Genomic DNA, 24,078 nt, shown 5'->3' on the forward strand with positions numbered 1-24,078 from the left:
GTAGAACTTAAGAGGACGATTCAATGGTCCTACTGCAGCCATGGTTGATTTTTCGACTGGTTCAACAGTAGGAAAGAAGATATCGGGAATATTGTACCTTTGTTGGTACTCTAATATTCGGCGTCTTATATATAAGAAACGCTCTAATTCAGCGATTGGCGGTGCTAAGTTATCACCTTGTGAGCGAGTACTTGGCATACAATCGGGGGAAATAAGGGAAAGGAGATTAGTTTTTTTTCTTAGTCTATACCGTGCAACGAGAGAATCGCACTATTTGACTAAATCAGATCCCCCGCAACGGCGCCAAAAACTTGATACGTCTCGTGACTGTATATAGAATATAGTCTATCGGGTACTTGACTGCAAGTGCACAGTCCAGTCGTTTTAGTTTTAAAAGATATCGAACCTACAGGGACCGATGGTCAAACTAATGCTACTGACATTATTATGTTTAGCTAAGGGAATGATTTTTAGAAGTTTGGTTGAAGAAAATTAAATCTAAGGGAAGTTGAGTTTTAAGAAAATATTAATAGGAGGATATCAGTATGCAACGCATTAATTGTCAGGGATTCAATAAGTCATCGGTATATAATTTAAATATCAAATATCTTTTAGTAGAAAATACTTATTTAAAAGGCTTTATCTCACACTCTCATGATTGTTGATTCGGACTATACCTGTAAGTCAGAATGTACGCTCTCGCTGTCCCATTTGAAGTTACAAATACTTTTTGAAAATAGATAAGTTCTAATTGCTTTTAAAGTGCTCTCGTTGTTTTTAAAATCAATGCCTAGTTTTTACTATCCAGTTCGACCCTCACGCTCTCGCGATTGTCGGTTCTCACCTTAGTTAATTTCCCACTCCCGTGGAAAAATCGTATTAAATAGCTTCTCACTCTTGTGACAAAGTTAATTAAATTTAAATTAAAAACCACAGGCAAAAAGATTGTTTGAGACAAGAAGTTTTTCACCGATTATTATTAAATCCCGTCTAATTAAATTGTTACATACCGATACTGGTAGTTTAGCCAGACATGTTAAACAACGCAACCACATACGAACATAAACAGATCAACAATAATATAGACATGATTACAATAATAATAAAGCAATAACAATTGAATAAAAATCTGGAAATTGGATTAATAGAATACACCGAATCTTGAAGTACTTGAGCAGTCCTCCACAGGTCGGTAGGATGCTGCCTCTTCGAAGTAATTGTTTAAACTAAATTAAATAAATTGCAGTAGTTCCCCAGTGTTGGAAACTACTACTTTGGCTAAATGAAAAACGGAAAGGGAAAGGGAAAATGGAAACTCTAAACGGAACGGTAACTAAATTGCGGTAGAGGAAACAATGTTGCTGAAGAAAAATAATACTAGAAAGCAGAATTGCTGTAGAAAATAAAATGCAGAGAAAAATTAAGCGTCCCCGTAGGTTTCCAACTTCTGTCTTTTTATATCCGTCATTAGGTCATGGCAGTTGAGAGAAACAAGGATGACTTGGTTGAGTGAAGAATTCACGGGAAAGTGGTTGTGGAACGAGGATTTAGGCATGTTGGCTCACTTCTGTTGACTGTTTCAAGGCGCTGATTTTGGTCGCGTGACGTTCGTGATGGGCCTGTGACGGTCGTCACAGGCTGGGCGTGTCGGTCGTTACATGCTTTATGACGGTCGTCACATCCACAATTTTTGTGTCCCCTGTCTTTCTGTTTCTCTGCTGCTTTCTCTTCTGTTTCTTCTTCTTTTCCTTCCTTTTCTATACTTTGCTCATTTAAGATGGGGATTGAAATACCTGTAAAAATAACTCGAACACTTGCGGAATAATCGGAATATAAATGAAAGTGTTACGATTTTTTAGTGTAAATCAAGGCAAATATACGATGTATTTTCCCGTTATCATATATGTGATTGATACGTCTCGTGACTGTATATAGAATATCTTTGGGTGGAAACATAGAATATCTTTGGGTAGAAACGAATGATTCAGTTGCTCAGAATATTCACATTTACTCATATAATTAATTTATTTTTACATTTGTAATTATCATATTGTAATATTTAATATTATATTTCAATTTTAATTTATTTTCAATGTCTAATTAAATTAAATTTTATTAAAATTATGATTTTTTTCATTATTAAATTTATTGTTTTTAATTAATTTTTTAATTTAATTTAATTTTGTATTAATTATCATATTTTAAAATTAAAAAAAAAAGGTGGCAACCCTGGAGATGACATGTGTTCTTTAATTAAAAAAATATCAAAAGTAGTATATTGGAAACATTATTTTTAAAAAAATTTAATATATAAAACAAATTATACCCGAAAGATTTAAAATAATATTCTAAAAATAATTATGTAAACTAATTTTTTAGTTAAATTAGAAAAATTCAAAATTTTGCCACTAAATATATACAATGCTATAAAAAATATTTTATAAAAAAACAACGAACTCGTTATTATAATAAAAAATATAAATTAATTAAAAAAACAATTTCCCAAAAGGTTAAATTAATCTAAAGAGAAATTTCTTAAATAGACTAATTTAAGAAAAATTCAAATAGTAGAAATTTTGGTGTAAAAGCAAAACTTTATATATGTAAAAAGTAGATTTCCATATTCCATACTAATAAATATGGCAGGATATATAAATGCATTCATATTGATATAACATGAAAAACATATTTGATACACCTTATAATAATAATAATTTAAAATAAAGTTGATAAAAAAGAAATTAACATCATGATGACAAGATATTGATGTCATTAGAATGAGAAAGTGGGTCCCACTCACCACAGAAAAATGTCAAATGTGAGACCCAACCAACTGAAACGCAAAAACAAGTTGTTTTCTGCGCGTTCACCGCCACATTTTTAACAGTATATATACACATGTCTCTTTATTCTTCTGTTTAAACCAAATCAATTTCAAGATTCGTCTCTTTCTATTCATACATCCATGTCTGCTTTCAACACCCCTAGGTTGGTTCTTAACAAGTTCTTGGCTAAATCTCAACGTGAAGGTCAAGGTGCTATTGTTAGAAGAGGCATTGGAAGGTATATACATTTTTATATTATATATATCTATATACTATTTCTCTTCTCTCTTTTTTTTTCATTCATTTCATATGTATATATATTCTCAGAGCTGAGTTGAAGAACTTTGATCCTTTTCTATTGCTTGATCATTTCTCAGGTACAATATTATATTCAAATTCATCTCTTTGTTTTATACTAAGGCTTTGTTTGTTTCTTTTGTTTTGTTGTGTTAATTAAGATCTGTTTTGTTTTTTTGTTTGACTTTCTAGTGTCTCCTCCCGGAGGATTTCCTGATCATCCACACAGAGGTTTTTTTTTTTTATATATATATATTATTTTTATTTTATTTTTATATTTGTTTAATAATATTTTGATTTGCATATCTTATTTATAGGTTTTGAGACAGTCACCTACGTGCTAGAGGTATGTGTAAATATGTCTGTATATAATTATATATATAAATGTCATGTGTGTCTGATGTCTGATGTGTTGTTTTCGATATTATTTTTAGGGAGGGATTACTCATGAAGATAATGCTGGTCACAAGGGTACAATAAGAAGTGGTGATATTCAGGTACATATACAAAAACATAGCAATAGGATTCAAATAATGAAATTGTATAGTTCTAATCTTATATATATAACTTTTCTTCATTTTTTGTGTAGTGGATGACTGCAGGTAGGGGAATTATTCACTCTGAAATGCCGGCGGAACAAAACAACAATGGATTGCAACTTTGGATCAACTTAGCGGCCAACGAAAAAATGTAATTTGATCATTTTTAATAGAAATGTCATTTTAACGTATTACTAATTTATTTATTTTTTATTTAGGATTGCGCCAAACTATCAAGAAATTCTAAGTGAGGACATTCCATCCGGCGAAAAAGATGGTGTTGAAGTGCGAGTAATAGCCGGAGAATCCATGGGAATAAAGTCACCGGTCTACACAAGAACACCAACCATGTACCTAGATTTCACCATGAATCCCGGAGCTCAGATGAATCAAACCATTCCCGAATCATGGAATTCTTTGGCATACATAATTGAAGGTGAAGGTGTTTTTGGATCACCAAATTCATCACCAATTTTGGCTCATAATGTCATTGTTTTCACACAAGGGGATGGAGTTAGTGTTTGGAACAAGAACTCTTCGAAGCCTTTGAGGTTTTTGCTGATTGGAGGACAACCTTTGAATGAACCTGTGGCTCAATATGGTCCTTTTGTCATGAATACTCAATCTGAGATTGAGAAAACTATTGAAGATTATCATCATGGTAGAAATGGCTTTGAGATTAAGCTAAATTAAATACCTCAATAGTTAGTTTTATATTACTTAGCTCGATTTAGCTAAGCATTATTTCATTTTAGGATTTAATTTATATACTTCGTCAGCGTAAAAAAATTACATTTTCAATTTTCAATCGATCACAGTCGTTTGATTTTTAAAATCTCACTTGTGATTGATTTACGGTTATGCTGGTTACGTGACGGAGTATCAAAATTAAACTCTTTTATTATATTTATATGAAATAAAAATAAAAAGAATAAGAAGGTTTTGTTTTCTATCATTTTCAATGTGGTTTGTCCCATAATAAGCATAGCTATCAAGGTAGTAGGAGGTGAAAAGATATCTATGGTTATTTATTTGTTTTTTTATGTACTTTAAAAGTTTCTAGAAGATTTAAATTGGTGCATGTGGAGTGCAACTATAATTTGTCTCTAAAGTCATCATGGGTCAGCTTATTATCAACTTTTTCTTTGTTTCATGACCACTTTCTCTCCTAATAATTAGCTCATTTTCAATGGATTATTTCTATTCTTCTAATTTTTGTTTATTTTGGATAATTGCAATTGAAAATAGAAAATAATTTTTTTACATAATAATCCTTTTATTACTTTCAAAATTTATTAAATAATAATATCTTATTGATTATTGATTATTCAACAAAGTAAAATTTTTATTGACAAATTGATTCTATGATCATTTAGATTAAAAATTTTGTTTTTTTTCCATCTATTTTATAGTTACAAATAGATTGAAAATTTTGTTTATTATCATTGATTTGACCCATTTAAAGGGTAAGTTTAATATTAATAAAAATTGAAATTTTAAAGATTTTATTGGTAAGAAAAAAGTTTATGGTAATGGATGTGAATGGAGAAGTGTGAGAGGGATGGGTGGGTGTGAATAACGCCCCACCATCTTAGAGTTTTAAGATTTTGTTATCAAAATTGTTGAGTTGAATCCAACTATGGCTTATTTTGACAAATTTAAGCACATTGTTTACTAGAACTTTTTATGTATGGAGTATAAAAATGGTTATTTAATTTTCACAATATCATAAGGATGAGTAGTGAATACAAATTTTCCCTTGTTTTATGGTAAAGTGGGCAATCTATGTGATGATAAACATTGATCTTGTGGTGAAGTCTTCTATAGTGGGATTAAAGGATGTGGTTTGTTTTGGGGATGAACAAATATGCTCTCTCTCAATTCCCTTTTGGAGATGTTGACTTAGTTTCCACCTTCTTTCTTGGTTCATGGTGTGATCCTTAAATATATGCCACTATATAATAAAACCGCATTTTAAACTTAGAATAATTGAATATATATATATATATATATATATATATATATATATATATATATATATATATATATATATATATATATATATATATATATATATTGTTAATATAATCAAGTTAGTTAGCCCAAACTCAAAATTTAATTAGAGTTAAACATGTATATAAAGAGAAATAGTTTGTAATTCAATTGTGTACTATTATGCTCATTCAATAATAATAATAATCATATTTTATCTATTCTTTTTTCTCTCTTTTTCGACAAAAAGCACTCTCTCACACAAATCTCATGCACTAACAAATTGATATCTAGAGTTTCGGTTTTCTTGATCGTGTTTTCAAGAATCACACATTGGTGGTCGTGTTTCCGGGATTGTGAATCGTTAATTGGTTGTTGCAAAGATGAACGACAATAATGGTGGTATTCCAAACTCTCTTCCGGTTCTTGATGGCAAGAATTGGATTTAGTGGAATAAACAAATACAATCGTTGTTTGGATTCCATGAAACCCTTGAAGTGGTTACTAACGACGTTCTTGTGCTTGCTGCAAATGCAACTGATGCTCAGAGAGTCAGCCACAAGAATGCTAAGAAGAAAGATTGCAAGGCGTTGTTCTGCATTCAATCGATGGTGGACTCGGTGAATTTTGATCGGATTTCTCATGCTGAATCAGCAAAGGAGACATGGGATGTTCTGGTGAAGTATTACGAAGGCAGTGAGAAGGTTAAAGGCGTCATGCTGCAGGCGCTTCGATTGTAGTACAAATTACTACAAATGGAAGAAGACAACAAAATTGCAAGTTATGTTGCTAAGGTGCAAAATCTTGTTCATCTCACGAAAGGTTGTGGTGAAACCATAATTGATAAGATGATAGTTGAGAAGGTAATATGTACGTTAATCTCTCACTTTGATCACGTTATCGTTGCTATTCAAGAATCCAACAATCTTGAAACACTGAAGTTAGAAGATTTGACTGGTTCATTGGAGGCGCATGATTTGAGAATTATTGAAAGAAAGGGTGTTCAAGATTTCTCTCTACTTCATGAACAAGTCATGTTTGAATGCTTTCTTAGCCCGCTTTGCTTTGCAGCATTCCTCACACATCTGACTTGGTTCTTTCACTTGAGGCAAGCCATACAACATCTTCTTCTGGTTAAGCATACTTAGACCTCTGAAGTTTAGGTGCCCATATTTATGATGCCATAACCAGTTCTTGTCTTCGACAAAAGTTAAAGAAAGACACTGATGATCAACCATGTTGATCTCAATCTTGGAGGTTTTATTATCTACCAATGGTGCTTCCAAGATCATCCTTCCTTCACCATTATACACCTTCATCAGATTTTATTTCAACTTCATGTTATACCCTTTGGCAAGTAATTTACTTATGCTTATCAAGTTACTTGTCATCGAAGGTACATACAATACGCCAATTATGCTGGTCCTCTGGCCATTTCTTCTCACCACAACTACGTTTCCTCTTCCCTATGATGTGACATGCCTTTCATCTGCAAACTTGATCACTTTCTTTACTGATTCATCTAACTTGGTAAACCAGTTTTTGTTACCATTCATGTGGTTGTTATATCCTGAATCCAGATATCACATATTGGCTTGTTCATTATTCGACTTAGTATTTGCCATGAGTAGCTTATCATCAGAGTCATTATCTCTAGCATGTGCATATTATACTTTGTCATCATCTTTTGCTCTTGACTCCTTCCTTCTTCAACAATCTCGAGCATAAGGACCAAATGCTTGACAGTTGTAACATTACACCTCCTTCATGTCAACTTTCTTCCCCGAATACTTGTTGCCCATGACTTTCTTGGTTGAATTAGAGTAATTATTTAAATTCTTGCTTGACTTATCATCATTAGCAAGATTATTTCTCTACTTTGTCTTTTCTTTTTCAGACTTATTAATGAAACTTGCTTGTAGCGATTGTTCTGCCACTTTCTCCATTTCTGAGTTCCTTTGCTTCAGCCTCATCTCATGAGTCTCTAAAGAAGCTTGAAGTTCTTCTAACTTCACCTCAATTAGGTTCTTGGACTCTTCAATAGACACTACAATGTAATCAACTCAATTCACCACACGTTTTCATCTGGTTTCATGAGTAACAGTAATCTTGAGAATAAATCATAAATCATGTAACACCTGTAACACCCTTCTAAATACCCCAAAATATTTAATTTAATATAATAACCTATCAATCAGAGTAATTATGCCCCGAAGGGTGTCACACAATCATTTCACAACATTTATCAAAACATCCTGTCATGCTCATTTATTTATCAAATAAAACAGTTGCATAATACGCAGCGGAATAGAATTCAACATCAGCATGAGACATGTAACACCATACATGTAAACTAATTCGACAATTTCCAACAATACAACGAAAAGGTTCCCTCCCGATGTTACATCTACCAGAGCATGACCCATAGGACACTACTATAGACTCCAAGCGTTAGCTTCTATTCAATTCATTTCTCGTTACCTGAAAAATGGGTTGTAAGGGTGAGTTCCTCAATCAATATAATAAGCATTATAGAACAACATGTAATGCTAAGTAAATCACACATCAATTCACCCTAACCAGACTACGCATCCAGCAACGGCAATATCCGTCTAAACATCATATTCAACAATAATATATATCATATGTATAATCCTCAAACCATATTCAACACCAACAACACAACACAACGATTTACTCACTAATTCCTCACAATGGGAATTAGCTACCGCCCCACAGGCTATGCCATGCATTCATTATGCAATGAGACTCCATGAAATGCGGTACCGACTCTTCTCGAACATATAGTTCAAGCTCACCGATCCCTCCAGATACGGCTACTGAGCTCACTAGTCCCACTCATTGAGATCTAATGCCTCACTCACTAATTCCTCACCATGGGAATTAGCTACAGCCCCAAAGGCTAGACTATGCACACTACTCATCTAGTATGCAAACATCAACAACAAATCCACAATGGTTCACTCACTAATTCCTCACTATGGGAATTAGCTACAGCCCCGAAGGCTATGCCATGCATGCTAATCATCTAGCAATGCAACACCAACAACAATTCATAACGGACACAAGCTCATACTCTAAGCCATACCACAGTCCATTCACACATGCATGCATAATATATATATTCACAGCATCATGCACATCATTATACATCATCAATATTTCATCACATAAGCATGTCAGACTATGCCAAACAACAACCACAATATTAGTACATTCCACTAATCCATGTACTGCTCAAAACAGCGGGAATTAATCCCTATTTCACCATAGGCCAACATAGACCAACCCTCAGATAGGTACACAACATTTAAATAACAATTTTTCCATTCTGCTACAGCGTTAACCGGTTAACGCCCTGGGTTAACCGGTTAACGCAGCACAACACGCCTTCTGTCTCAATTTTTAACAGTGTTAACCGGTTAACGCCCTGGGTTAACCGGTTAACGCAGCACAAACAGCCAAATATCAGAAATGACAACAGTGTTAACCGGTTAACACCCTGGGTTAACCGGTTAACGCAGACAAAACAGCACATATTCATAATCCAACACAGTGTTAACCGGTTAACACCCTGGGTTAACCGGTTAACGCAAGACAGAAGCTGTTCCTGCGCTAACTCAAGGCAGAATGCAGAATTCTCCGCATTTTCCGCCATTGGAGGACTTCCGGACCTCCGAATCCGATTCCGTAAAAAGCTATACGATCGGAAAATTACAACAGACTCAATTACCGATTTAATTTCAACTTCTCACACGGTTCATCCAACAAATTTTCAGCATTCACAATTCCCAATTAGGGTCAAATTAACAGCTTATTACTACCCATCACATATTCTCCCATAATACCCATTAATCGAGATAAACCCCCCTTACCTTGACAATCCGGCAGAATCTTTGAGCTTCAAGCTTTCGTTCTCCAACCTTTGCTCTTCAGCTCCTCTTCTCTGCCCTTTTTCCTTTTTCTCTCACGATGCTTCTCTGTTCTGTTTTCACGTGAAATGCTTTTCCAAATGAGAACTTTTCCTTATTCCAACATATATATATTTTCCCAAAATAATAATAATCCAAAAATAATAATAATAAAATTTCTAATTATTCAATTAAATTAATAATTACATTATTAACTCAATTTAAATAATTATTTTATTATTATCGGGGTGTTACAACTCTCCCCCACTAAAAGAGTTTTCGTCCTCGAAAACATACCTCAAGCGAACAACTCTGGATAAGACTCCTTCATCTTACTCTCCAGTTCCCAAGTCACGTTGCCACCTGCTGGTCCTCCCCAAGCTACCTTCACCAAGGCAATCTCTTTACCCCGCAACTGCTTCAACTCTCGATCCTCTATCCTCATAGGTGATGTTTCAACAGTCAGGTTATCTCTCACCTGTACATCATCTACTTGGACTATATGCGACGGATCATGAATGTATCTCCTCAACTGAGACACATGAAAAACCTCATGCAAATTCGCAAGCGACGGCGGTAAAGCGATACGATAGGCTACCTCTCCTATCCTCTCCAAAATCTGATAAGGACCAATGAATCGAGGTGTCAACTTCTTCGACTTCAAGGCTCGACCAACACCAGTTATCGGAGTAACACGAAGAAACACATGGTCTCCCTCTTGGAACTCAAGTGACTTCCTCCTCTTGTCATGATAACTCTTCTGACGACTCTGAGCAATTCTCATCTTATCCTGAATCATCTTAATCTTTTCCGTAGTTTGTTGAACAATCTCCGGTCCAACCACAGCACTCTCACCGGACTCATACCAACATAAAGGTGTCCGACATCTCCTACCATACAAAGCTTCAAACGGTGCCATACCAATGCTCGAATGAAAACTATTGTTGTAGGTAAACTCAATCAAAGGCAAATAACAATCCCAAGCACCTCCTTTTTCCAAAACACAAGCTCTCAAAAGATCTTCTAATGACTGAATCGTCCTCTCAGTCTGACCATCAGTCTGCGGATGATATGCAGAACTCAATCTCAGCTTAGTTCCCAAAGCCCTCTGCAAACCTTCCCAGAACTTCGATGTAAATCTAGGATCTCTGTCCGAAACAATACTGGACGGAATACCATGCAAACTTACAATCTTCTCAATATACAACTCAGCTAATCTCTCTAACGGATAATCCATTCTAATCGGAATGAAATGAGCCGACTTCGTCAATCTATCAACAATCACCCAAATGGCTTCAAAATTCTTATTTGTCCTCGGCAAACCAGAAACAAAATCCATACTGATACTATCCCACTTCCACTCTGGAATAGCCAACGGTTGCATTAGCCCAGACGGCTTCTGATGCTCAATCTTCGACTTCTGACAAGTCAAACAGGAATACACAAAACTTGCAATTTCTCTTTTCATTCCCGGCCACCAAAATAACTTCTTCAAATCATGATACATCTTCGTAGCTCCAGGATGGATACTCAAACCACTACGATGTCCTTCTTCAAGAATACTCTTCTTAAGTTCTGTAACATTCGGAATACACACCCGATCACCAAATCTCAAAACACCATTCTCATCAACTCTGAATTCACCACCTTGGCCTTGATTCACTAAAGTCAGCTTATCAACCAAAAGCATATCAGATTTCTGACCCTCTCTGATCTCCTCCAGAATACCACTTGTTAATTTCAACATTCCCAATTTAACACTATTGTGAGTACTCTCACACACTAAACTCAAGTCTCTAAACTGCTCAATCAAATCCAATTCCCTAACCATTAACATAGACATATGTAATGATTTCCGACTCAATGCATCAGCCACTACATTTGCTTTACCCGGATGGTAATTCAAACCAAAGTCATAATCCTTCAGAAACTCTAACCATCTCCTTTGTCTCATATTCAGCTCTTTCTGATCAAACAAATACTTTAAACTCTTATGGTCACTGAAAACCTCAAATCTTGATCCATACAAATAATGCCTCCACAACTTCAGAACAAATACCACAGCTGCCAACTCTAAATCGTGAGTAGGATAGTTCCTCTCATGAACCCTCAGCTGTCTCGAAGCATAAGCTACAACCTGCTTATTCTGCATCAACACACCACCTAAACCCAACAATGAAGCATCACAATAAACCTCAAATAATTCCGACGAACTCGGTAATATCAAAATAGGAGCAGTAGTCAACCTTCTCTTTAACTCTTGGAAACCTTCTTCACATTTTGAATCCCAAACAAACGCTTGCCCCTTTCTAGTCAACATCGTCAATGGTAACGCCAACTTAGAAAATCCCTCAATGAACTTCCTATAATAACCAGCCAAACCAAGGAAACTTCGAATTTCAGCAACAGACTTCGGAGCTTCCCACTTAGATACCGCTTCTATCTTAGAAGGATCAACAGCAACACCACCTCTTGAAATCACATGACCAAGAAAACTAACCTCTTCTAACCAAAATTCACACTTTGACAGTTTAGCAAATAACTGCTTTTCTCGCAGCACTCCTAAAACCACTCTCAAATGCTCAGCATGCTCTTCTTCAGATTTCGAATACACCAAAATGTCATCAATAAACACCACGACAAACTGATCTAAGTACGGATGGAAAATCCTATTCATGTACTCCATAAATACTCCAGGCGCATTAGTCACACCAAAAGGCATTACAGAATACTCATAATGTCCATACCTCGTTCTGAAAGCAGTCTTCTGAATATCCTCAGTTTTCACACGTATCTGATGATACCCAGATCTCAAATCTATCTTGCTGAACACACTCGCACCAACCAATTGATCCATCAAATCATCAATCCTCGGCAAAGGATACCGATTCTTGATCGTCACTTTATTCAGTTGCCTGTAGTCCACACACAACCTCATAGTACCTTCCTTCTTCTTAACCAACAACACTGGTGCACCCCACGGTGACACACTTGGACGAATAAACTTCTTATCCAACAAATCTTCCAACTGACTCTTCAATTCAGCTAACTCCACAGCCGACATACGGTACGGAGCCATCGATATCGGTCTAGTACCAGGTACCAATTCAATCGAGAACTCAACTTCACGTTCTGGCGGTAACTCATTCACTTCTTCCGGAAACACATCAGGAAAGTCACACACCACTGCTAGATCACGAATCACCAGTTTATCTTTAGCCTCTAAAGTTGCCAACAGCATAAACAACTCTGCCCCATCTGCCACTTCCTCATTCACCTGCCTGGCTGATAGAAACAGACTCTTTTCTTCCTCCATATCAGGAAAGACCACAGTCTTATCAAAACAATTGATATAGACTCGGTTAAACACCAACCAGTTCATACCCAAGATAACGTCAATCTGCACTAATGGAAGACACACAAGGTCTATCCCAAAATCTCTACCAAAAATATTCAAAGGACAACTCAAACAAACCGAAGTAGTAGTCACTGAACCCTTTGCAGGAGTATCAATCACCATACTTCCACGCATCTCAGATATCTCTAACTTAAGCTTCACAGCACAATCCACAGATATAAAAGAATGAGTAGCACCTGTGTCAATAATAGCTATAAGAGGAAAGCCATTAATATAACACGTACCTCTGATCAAACGATCATCTGCCGAAGTCTCAGAACCTGATAGAGCAAAAACCTTGCCTCCCGACTGATTCTCCTTCTTCGGCTTAGGACACTGGGGACTGATATGACCCAACTTTCCACAGTTGAAACAAGTTACAGTCTTCAATCGGCACTCTGCAGCCAAGTGACCACCTTTCCCACACTTGAAACACTTCATCTCAGCACTGGTACACTCGTGAACACGATGTCCAGCCCGACCACATCTATAACACTTAACAGGAGCACTAGAGTCTCCCCCACTAGGCCTCTTCGTCCCACTCTGCTTCTAAAAACCTTTGCCAGCTGCATACGGTTTTCCACGATCCATCTGATTCTTACCCTTCCTATCAACCCTCTGCTGATAGCTCTCTGCTCTAGCCTTGGAATCCTGTTCAAAAATTCTGCAACAGTCAACCAAATCAGAAAACACTCTAATCCTCTGATATCCAATCGCCTGCTTGATCTCGGGACGCAACCCGTTCTCAAACTTCACACACTTCGAAAATTCTCCAGCAGCCTCATTATAGGGAGTATAGTACTTTGACAGCTCTGTGAACTTCGCAGCATACTCAGTAACAGTCCTGTTACCCTGTTTCAATTCCAAGAATTCTATTTCTTTCTTCCCTCTGACATCCTCTGGAAAATACTTCCTCAGAAATCTCTCCCTGAACACAGCCCAAGTAATCTCAGCATTCCCAGCAGATTCCAACTCAGTGCGGGTAGCAACCCACCAATCATCAGCTTCTTCTGACAGCATATGTGTACCGAACCTGACCTTCTGGTTATCAGCACACTCAGTTACTCTGAAGATTCTCTCAATCTCCTTCAACCACTTCTGAGCACCATCTGGATCGTATGCTCCTTTGAACATTGGAGGATTGTTCTTCTGGAACTCACTCAGTTGACGAGCAGCTCCCATTCCCATAACATTCTGATTTCCTCCAAGCACTCCAGCTAGCATACCCAGAGCCTCAGCAATTGCAGCATCATCTCTACCTCTTCCAGCCATCTCTATTCTGAAAACCCAACAAACCAAAACAATAAGTACTGATAGGGTTACACAACACCTATCCCGTACAGGGGAAACAGAATAATTACGACTCGACACGACCGACTATGCTCTGATACCACTAATGTAACACCCTTCTAAATACCCCAAAATATTTAATTTAATATAATAACCTATCAATCAGAGTAATTATGCCCCGAAGGGTGTCACACAATCATTTCACAACATTTATCAAAACATCCTGTCATGCTCATTTATTTATCAAATAAAATAGTTGCATAATACGCAGCGGAATAGAATTCAACATCAGCATGAGACATGTAACACCATACATGTAAACTAATTCGACAATTTCCAACAATACAACGAAAAGGTTCCCTCCCGATGTTACATCTACCAGAGCATGACCCATAGGACACTACTATAGACTCCAAGCGTTAGCTTCTATTCAATTCATTTCTCGTTACCTGAAAAATGGGTTGTAAGGGTGAGTTCCTCAATCAATATAATAAGCATTATAGAACAACATGTAATGCTAAGTAAATCACACATCAATTCACCCTAACCAGACTACGCATCCAGCAACGGCAATATCCGTCTAAACATCATATTCAACAATAATATATATCATATGTATAATCCTCAAACCATATTCAACACCAACAACACAACACAACGATTTACTCACTAATTCCTCACAATGGGAATTAGCTACCGCCCCACAGGCTATGCCATGCATTCATTATGCAATGAGACTCCATGAAATGCGGTACCGACTCTTCTCGAACATATAGTTCAAGCTCACCGATCCCTCCAGATACGGCTACTGAGCTCACTAGTCCCACTCATTGAGATCTAATGCCTCACTCACTAATTCCTCACCATGGGAATTAGCTACAGCCCCAAAGGCTAGACTATGCACACTACTCATCTAGTATGCAAACATCAACAACAAATCCACAATGGTTCACTCACTAATTCCTCACTATGGGAATTAGCTACAGCCCCGAAGGCTATGCCATGCATGCTAATCATCTAGCAATGCAACACCAACAACAATTCATAACGGACACAAGCTCATACTCTAAGCCATACCACAGTCCATTCACACATGCATGCATAATATATATATTCACAGCATCATGCACATCATTATACATCATCAATATTTCATCACATAAGCATGTCAGACTATGCCAAACAACAACCACAATATTAGTACATTCCACTAATCCATGTACTGCTCAAAACAGCGGGAATTAATCCCTATTTCACCATAGGCCAACATAGACCAACCCTCAGATAGGTACACAACATTTAAATAACAATTTTTCCATTCTGCTACAGCGTTAACCGGTTAACGCCCTGGGTTAACCGGTTAACGCAGCACAACACGCCTTCTGTCTCAATTTTTAACAGTGTTAACCGGTTAACGCCCTGGGTTAACCGGTTAACGCAGCACAAACAGCCAAATATCAGAAATGACAACAGTGTTAACCGGTTAACACCCTGGGTTAACCGGTTAACGCAGACAAAACAGCACATATTCATAATCCAACACAGTGTTAACCGGTTAACACCCTGGGTTAACCGGTTAACGCAAGACAGAAGCTGTTCCTGCGCTAACTCAAGGCAGAATGCAGAATTCTCCGCATTTTCCGCCATTGGAGGACTTCCGGACCTCCGAATCCGATTCCGTAAAAAGCTATACGATCGGAAAATTACAACAGACTCAATTACCGATTTAATTTCAACTTCTCACACGGTTCATCCAACAAATTTTCAGCATTCACAATTCCCAATTAGGGTCAAATTAACAGCTTATTACTACCCATCACATATTCTCCCATAATACCCATTAATCGAGATAAACCCCCCTTACCTTGACAATCCGGCAGAATCTTTGAGCTTCAAGCTTTCGTTCTCCAACCTTTGCTCTTCAGCTCCTCTTCTCTGCCCTTTTTCCTTTTTCTCTCACGATGCTTCTCTGTTCTGTTTTCACGTGAAATGCTTTTCCAAATGAGAACTTTTCCTTATTCCAACATATATATATTTTCCCAAAATAATAATAATCCAAAAATAATAATAATAAAATTTCTAATTATTCAATTAAATTAATAATTACATTATTAACTCAATTTAAATAATTATTTTATTATTATCGGGGTGTTACAACACCCATATATAATACATGTCTAGAATACATATTATACATAGTGTAAAACTGGTACTGAAATAGATAAGCGCCTAGCAGCACAGTCTACATATACAAATACATGCCCAAAATAAATACAACATGACACAAAATGTACACATAAGTGCCCAAAATAAAACTACTGATCTAGATCATTAGACAGTGATCCCAAAAATATATACACAGCGGAAAGAAAAGCCATCAATCATTAGGTAAACAAGATATCACTCGATCTTGCCCTTACCCTTTTCCTGCTCAGAACCACCTAAAAAAATAATCAACAACATGGGGTGAGATGATAATCTCAGTAGGTTCCCTATCTTATGGGTCCACTCGGCTCTACAGGGTTTTTTAATCAATATTCAACTCATATCCAACTCAAGTCAATAAGGTAACGAGGACTTGAGTGATAGGGAAACTATCTCGCAATTGTATGGCAACATGCATCTGAGTTCTCGCAACTCAAACAAGATCATTATTCAGATCACGAAACATCAATTCCCGAACGGACTTACGTCTAAGTCGGGCCCGGTTCATGCATGTTCATATGATTCGACTTTCACGGTGGATATCAGGTTCCCCTATAGGACTTAAACCCACTATTAAGAACCATCACTCGTATGGGACTCAACCCACTTTAAGTCTCTTTCACCATATGGGCCACATCCCACTTAGGTGTCCACCTCTCCCCCATGTTCGCCATGGTTGGGGCTCAAACCCAATTGAGGATCGAATCATTGGTCCCACATCCCAATGCTTACACGTCTAAGCATACCAATAGAGATGTGTACCATCACAGAAAATACACATTCTGAATACATGATCGGTTCCACAATCATCGGTTTCATGAACCATAATAAAATTCCTCAATCATAGGTGACTTCATTCACCATAATACACAACAATAACATGGCATGTTCCATACAATGCGTCTCGTTCTCAATCATGGCAACAATTCGTCCACGACCTCCACATAAGCGTCGTACGAATGAATACCGTATTCTCGTATTATCTAGATTATGAACCTCACTCATGACCTAATTTCAATCCTAGGTTAACTCACTAGATTCATCATGTAATTTTCACCATTAACATGTATTCAACATAAGCATGGCATCACAATTGATTAATGGATGGAAGAACGCATTTAGAAACACTTAAGAAATGGATTTTGAAGTTTTTAGCTTAAGTCAATCGATTGGTTGGGAAAACCCAATCGATTGGTTCCTCTCACATTTCTGTTTTTCAAAGTTTGCTGAGTGTCAATTGATTGATCCTGAGTGTCAATCGATTGGTCCTGCTAAAAATTTCCATTATTCACATACAACAAGTTTGTGCAATCGATTGACATGCAATGTCAATCGATTGGTTTTGTAAATATTTCATTTTTCTGCAAAACCAAAGGTTGTCAATCGATTGATGACAGGGACCAATCGATTGGTCCACTCACATTTTCATTTTTCCACTTCACACACACCATTTTCCTCTGTCATTTCATTTCTAACACACCATCCATTTCTTCTTCCAACAAAACTCATCATATTACATGTTCATATGCACATGTATAACACAACATCATAAACACAATCATAACAAATCATGCAATCACAACAATCATGAAGAGCATATCAAACACATGTTCATAAAAACAACAACATCAAGAGAAATATTCATCACATAGCATGTATTATTCATGATTTATCTATGATTCTACAACCCTAATCTTCTAGAACATAGGGTTTCTAACTAGAACCCAACTCAAGAAACTGAAGAGGAGAAGTTATGGAAGATGAGAAGAGGATGAGGATGATGGTGTTGGTTCCAAGTTTTCCTTCTTCTTCTTCTCCACTAGCCTTGCTTTTCCTTCTTCTCTTAAGTTTCCTCTTTCTTTCTATGCCTTCTGATACATAGAAACAAAATGGCTTATGGTAGGTAACAATAAGGTAGTAACATGTGGACCACAAGCCTTGTAGCATATGTGTGGTTAGAAAGTGGTGGAGCAAATATCTTAAGTGGCACCAACCACAATATTTGTTCTACCAGAGCTATTGACCCATTATTAGTGTTACCAAAATGTCCTAATTAATATTAATTAAGTCAACCTGAACTCACTATTTACTCTATTTATCTCAATCGGCAACTTTTATAGCACATAGGAACTCAATTGACCTCAATTAATATAAATTTAGGTGTTTAAGGAAATACGGGGTATTACAAATCAATTCATCTTCTTTCATTTGTGTTATCTTAAACTGTTTTCTCAACGTCTGCAACTTCACCCTCTTCAGTTTTTCATCTTCGTCGTACAAGTTCCTCAACTTATCCCACGCTCCTTGGGACGTTTCTTCTTCAATAATATTTTCTGACACGTTTGGATCCACATATTGATGAATCAAGAACAAAGCTTTTCCATATTTCTTTCTTTGTTCCTTGTCTGCAGCCTTCTGAACATCATTTGCATTCGTTTCCAATGCAGATACTCCATCACTCACGATTTCAACCACGTCTTAAAATATGAAGATGACTTTCATTTGCACAACCCGCCATGTAGTTCTCACCTTTGAAAATCGGTAAATTAGCTAGAAGTTGTGTTGATGTTGTTCCGTTTACCATTATAAATTCTCTCTAAATCGCAATCGAGCATGTTGATACTAATTTGTTGAAACTAATGAAACAATTAAGGTTTCAAGTAAAATGAGAGAGAGATGTAATTTTGTAAAAGAATGTTTATTAATTTAAATTTACATATTTACAATATAACATGTCAATATATAAGCCACCAATGTCTAAGTCTAAAAGAATACAAAATTACACTTCGATTTAACAAGAGTTATATGTTATATTCGATTCTATCGAACTAATATGACTCTATAGTTACTTTAACTATGTTACACAACCTTGTCGAACACAATATTAATGAAATCATAAATTACATCTTCTTCTAACACAGCTAATTACAAATCAGAACACCACATAATGATTCAATGAACCAAATATAAATAACAACACCACCAAAAACAAGAAAGCTTTATCCCTCTAAGAAAATTGGTCAGCTATGTAAGAATGTCAACAAAATACAACATCACATTATTCAATCTCGCCAGAGAATCTCAAAAATTAAAAGAGGAATGTGGCCATTTTTTTTCTAGGTTTAGTTTGTCGAAGAAGATAATGAATCTGGCTGAGAAAAAGATGAATACAGTTTTCTTTAATTTTGATTTAAAAAATATATAAATTTATGAATTTGATTTGTTGAAGAATATGATAAATTTGGGTTTCAAATCTTAGTTTTTGATGGTGTGTGAACGCGTAGGTGATGACAGAAGTAAGATGCTTATCAATTTTTCAGCTTTTAATTAATTTTATTAATTGTTTAAAATTAATTAATTCTACTTATTGTTTAAAATTAATTAATTTCATTAATTATTAGTAAATATTAAAAAAAATCAATTAAAACGCTGATGTAGAGTCACAAATATGACATAGATCCAAATCACCTCTGCCACATCATAGTCACATCCTATAAAGGAACAAAAATTTGACTTTTAAAACGGAGACTAATATATTATTAAATGTAAATTTAAGCTAAAACTAGGTATAAGCTATAAACTTTAGCCTAAAAACTGGTACACAAAAGACACTTTTTTATAGGTGTAGTTGAGGAGTCTATCTAGACACGAGTATCCGTCAAAATCAAAAGAAACTCGTGAACAAAAGGCAACTTCTGGTTGACCAAGTAAAGAAACAAATATCTCACTACATACAAATATCTACCAAACCTTCAACGTAACATTGGCAAACAATAGACAAATGACAAAACTTCTTTAACTGAAATTACAATTTCTCTGTACGCCAAAATTATACAATTAAAACCCTTTACTTAATATTTGAAGATATATATAAAACTTTTCTTGCTATATATATAGATGTGTCTTTTGTAGTTGTAACTTGTAATCCAAAAACTATTCAGATGATACTCCATGGAAGAAGAAGAAGGCAACCCAATTGAATTTTAATTAAATCAAACCAACAAAACAAAATTCAGGAACAGCATGAAAAATAGCTACTGTTTTTCTTGGATGTAGGGTTACCATCGTTAACAAGACTAACCCTGTCGACGGATAATTCAGCTTTGTAAGAGTCTGAGTTGAGGACCTTCCTGCTAACATTGTTGTATATTTCTCTAATAACCATCTCAAAAGCTGTTTTCACATTTGTAGAATCCAAAGCAGAGGTTTCCATGAAAAACAAACCTTCTGATTCTGCAAGGCTTTTACCTTCTTCAATGCTTACATCTCTTATATTATCCAAATCGCATTTGTTTCCCACCAGCATCATTGCCACCGTTGTATCGCAATGAGCTGCATCACAGTTATCAAACACGTGAAAACAATACTTCAACATTCTAGCTATAAACATATGATCAAACAGTTTTAATTTACCATTTGCAGCCGCAATTACAGTCACAACATCATGACAATAACAATTACAAGGGCAATATAAATCTAGTTTTTATAGGTCTTCACAACATCATAGCAACAACAATTACAACTGCAATATAAGTATAGTTTTTATAAGTCTTCACAACATCATGCCAACACACAACCTATACATTTAGACAATATATAGGTTTACACAACATCATGATAACAGAAATCACGACCGCATTGGTCATATTTGCTCATATTTTGCCGCAAGATCAAAGTTTCCGGCGTAACAGTAATTGTGACCAAGGTAGTTAAAATCGAGATTTTATGCAAATCGTGAAGGGGGAGTAAAATTGTAATTCATGAAATCGTAACACTAATCGTACGATTATACAAAATTCTAAAACGTATGCATATAAATTCATATAAAATAGCATTAGTAAGACAAAGAAAACCTCAAATCACTTGAAATACTTGTGTAAATTTAAACTCATAAGCATAGCTCACAAGTAAGATAATTAAAACCTTAAATCACATTTCAAATACTTATATAAACTTAAATTCATTCATAAACATAATCGCATGGATGTTTCAAAGATCGTAAGATTATAAGATTCAACAACTAATTGGATGGATTCTACCCGATTCCACCAAAATAGGATTATGAATATACTCTCAATCGCAACAGCTTAGGAATTTACAATTCAAATCGGAACTTTGACTACCATGATTGTGACCGCAATTTCAAACTATGTAATCAAATATATACTAGCTAACACAGTTTTCGAAATTTTCTTTTAATAGATACATATAGTTTAATCTTTATCATTATCTCTTTCCATTTAATTTCTTTCCTTCCTTTACCGTATGAGATTAACAGATTCATGCGCAATTAAGATGATATAACTAGAACTATCAATTTGACGTAGCATAATCAAAATAACATAACCTAGCATAATTAATGCAAGATTTAAAAAAAACACTATAACCTAACTAACAATACACAGGTAGTAGTGTATTACATTGCAACTAACCGAATTAAATAGCAAATTTCTCACAATAAAAGAAATTAACAGACAAATTAAGCAATATACTGAAAAAAATAAAAGCAAAAACTACAGATCCAAAACGAAATGCATGAAATAACAGTGAGTGAAGTACGAGATCAGATCTAGAAGTAGAAGTAGTGAAAGAAGTTAAGATACTGACTCTTGAGTTCATCGAGCCATCTACCGACGCTATCAAAGGTAGTTCTCCGGCTAATATCATAGACAACGAGAGCACCGACGGCGCCTCTGTAGTACGCGGAAGTAACAGCGCGAAACCGTTCTTGACCGGCGGTATCCCAAATCTGAGCCTTAACTTCTTTAGAATCAATTTCTAAGCTCTGAGTTTGAAATTCAACTCCGATTGTAGCTTTGGAGTGAAGATTGAACTCGTTACGAGCGTATCGTGAGAGTAGGTTAGATTTTCCGACGGCGGAGTCGCCGATAATGACGACTTTGAAGAGATACTCTTCGCCTCCTTCGTCTTCTGAACTTGACATTGTGTAACTGAAAGTGTGTGTGTGTGAGTGAATGAGCTTTTTGGAAGAGAAATTTTGAGAGTTTTTGGGTGAGGCGGTGTGTGTGTTTTTGCTTCGCTGTGATTTAAATGATGGAGAGAGAATTATTGCGGACCGCGCACAACCTGGAGTGGACAAGCTGCGTTTCTAGTGCTAATGCTACCTGCTTTTTTTTGGAGGATAAATATAGTGCTACCTACTTTTATGCATTGCATTCATTTCCCATTTACCCCAATTTTTTACAATGTTTCTACAACTGTACTTCTCTTTGTTATCTTGCATAATTTTGAATTCATCTTTATATACGTTGAATATGATTTGTTTGTACACATCTGATTCAAGTGTAGAGTAATTATAATTGCAAACTCAGCATGTTGTTATGACACGTGAGCATAGAACATAATTTTTTTCAATCACAACAATTTTTTTTTAAGTTCATCATAAACTTACTAGCAAGTCTCTCCTATAGTGGATTATGGTTTGGGATGGATCTAATTGGTTTACAGGTGAAGTGATGAACTAAGATCTAATAGTAAATTTTAATAATTGATTCAATATTGTGATGGTTTTGATGTTCTGGTATGAAAGTTAGATGCATTTAGGATTAGAATAGTGTGTAATTGAATATAAAATTTTGGTTGGATTTTTATATTAGTATTATAAGATTTAAATCTCTTAACTTTTTTGTAGGGATATCTATCTCAGAGGATATATGTTCTCAAATCTCAACATGTCTTAATATGATGGTCGTGATAGCTTTGTAAAGCATTTGTACTACTTGTCATTTGGATCGCCTTCCTCGTTCGACTTTTATGGGATGGACATAAGATCATGTCTTAATATGACGGTCATGATAGCTTCGTGGAGCATTTGCACTCTTTGTCATTTGGACTGCCTTCCTCGTTTGACCTTTATGGGATGGACATGAGACCAGTTTAAAACATGTTGATAACTTCTTTCATTGAGAATCACTTATGTCGATCAAATTGGTGAATTAAATGTTTGTTGGCTTTTGAATTTGTTTTTTAATGTCCTTTGTTATATTTTCTAAGTATTTGTGGTAAGATCTTATCATTGTTTATACTTGACAGCTCATTCTTACAAACAATTCACCAGATCTAAAATATGTTGTTTTAAGAAACATTATGATTGGAAGATTTTGTGATCCTTTTAGTAATGAATTAATGGACTCGACAAAGTTGATATTTATGTGACCCCAACAACTTATCAATGCATTACCTAAATAAATTGAATGAAAAATAACCGTTAAAGGATGATATAAAATATGTAAGTGAAATGTACATTTTAATAAATATATATTTATCCATATTAATAGTTAATTTCATAGTTGTAACAACTCGTATAATATATATCTAGAATAATATCGTATAAGTGTTAATTCTTTGTGTTGATCCAACATAACTGCCTAATGACATCATTATATACACATTCCAACTAAATACATCTTTGACACATGTTATACAATAAAGCCTAAAAATAAAAATCTAAGAACTATGTATAATAACTCTATTATACATAAATCCACAGCGGAAGATCACAATAATCAACATCCATTGAAACATCAATGCATAACTCTTCTTGTAGATATATAACTTGCATACAACATCTAAAAAGCAAC

At 35.5% G+C, this 24,078-nt stretch overlaps 2 protein-coding genes across 2 annotated transcripts; one reads left to right on the plus strand and one right to left on the minus strand.

Annotated features, from left to right (window-relative positions):
* The first annotated feature begins 2,904 nt into the window (after positions 1 to 2,904).
* On the plus strand, positions 2,905 to 4,616 carry LOC127128472 (pirin-like protein 2). Its single transcript, XM_051057816.1, has 7 exons — positions 2,905 to 3,063; positions 3,153 to 3,202; positions 3,315 to 3,353; positions 3,440 to 3,468; positions 3,557 to 3,619; positions 3,712 to 3,812; positions 3,880 to 4,616. Exons 1-7 carry the CDS (start codon positions 2,966 to 2,968, stop codon positions 4,352 to 4,354), a joined length of 855 nt encoding a protein of 284 aa, XP_050913773.1. The 5' UTR covers positions 2,905 to 2,965; the 3' UTR covers positions 4,355 to 4,616.
* Positions 4,617 to 20,155: 15,539 nt separating this feature from the next.
* LOC127128474 (ras-related protein RABA5e) lies at positions 20,156 to 22,658 on the minus strand. The gene is made up of 2 exons (XM_051057819.1): positions 22,085 to 22,658; positions 20,156 to 20,809 (listed from the first exon to the last, which is right to left on the minus strand). Exons 1-2 carry the CDS (start codon positions 22,419 to 22,421, stop codon positions 20,490 to 20,492), a joined length of 657 nt encoding a protein of 218 aa, XP_050913776.1. The 5' UTR covers positions 22,422 to 22,658; the 3' UTR covers positions 20,156 to 20,489.
* Between the last annotated feature and the right edge of the window lie 1,420 nt (positions 22,659 to 24,078).

Source organism: Lathyrus oleraceus, chromosome 3, assembly GCF_024323335.1.
Source record: "Lathyrus oleraceus cultivar Zhongwan6 chromosome 3, CAAS_Psat_ZW6_1.0, whole genome shotgun sequence".
Lineage (NCBI taxonomy): Eukaryota > Viridiplantae > Streptophyta > Magnoliopsida > Fabales > Fabaceae > Lathyrus > Lathyrus oleraceus.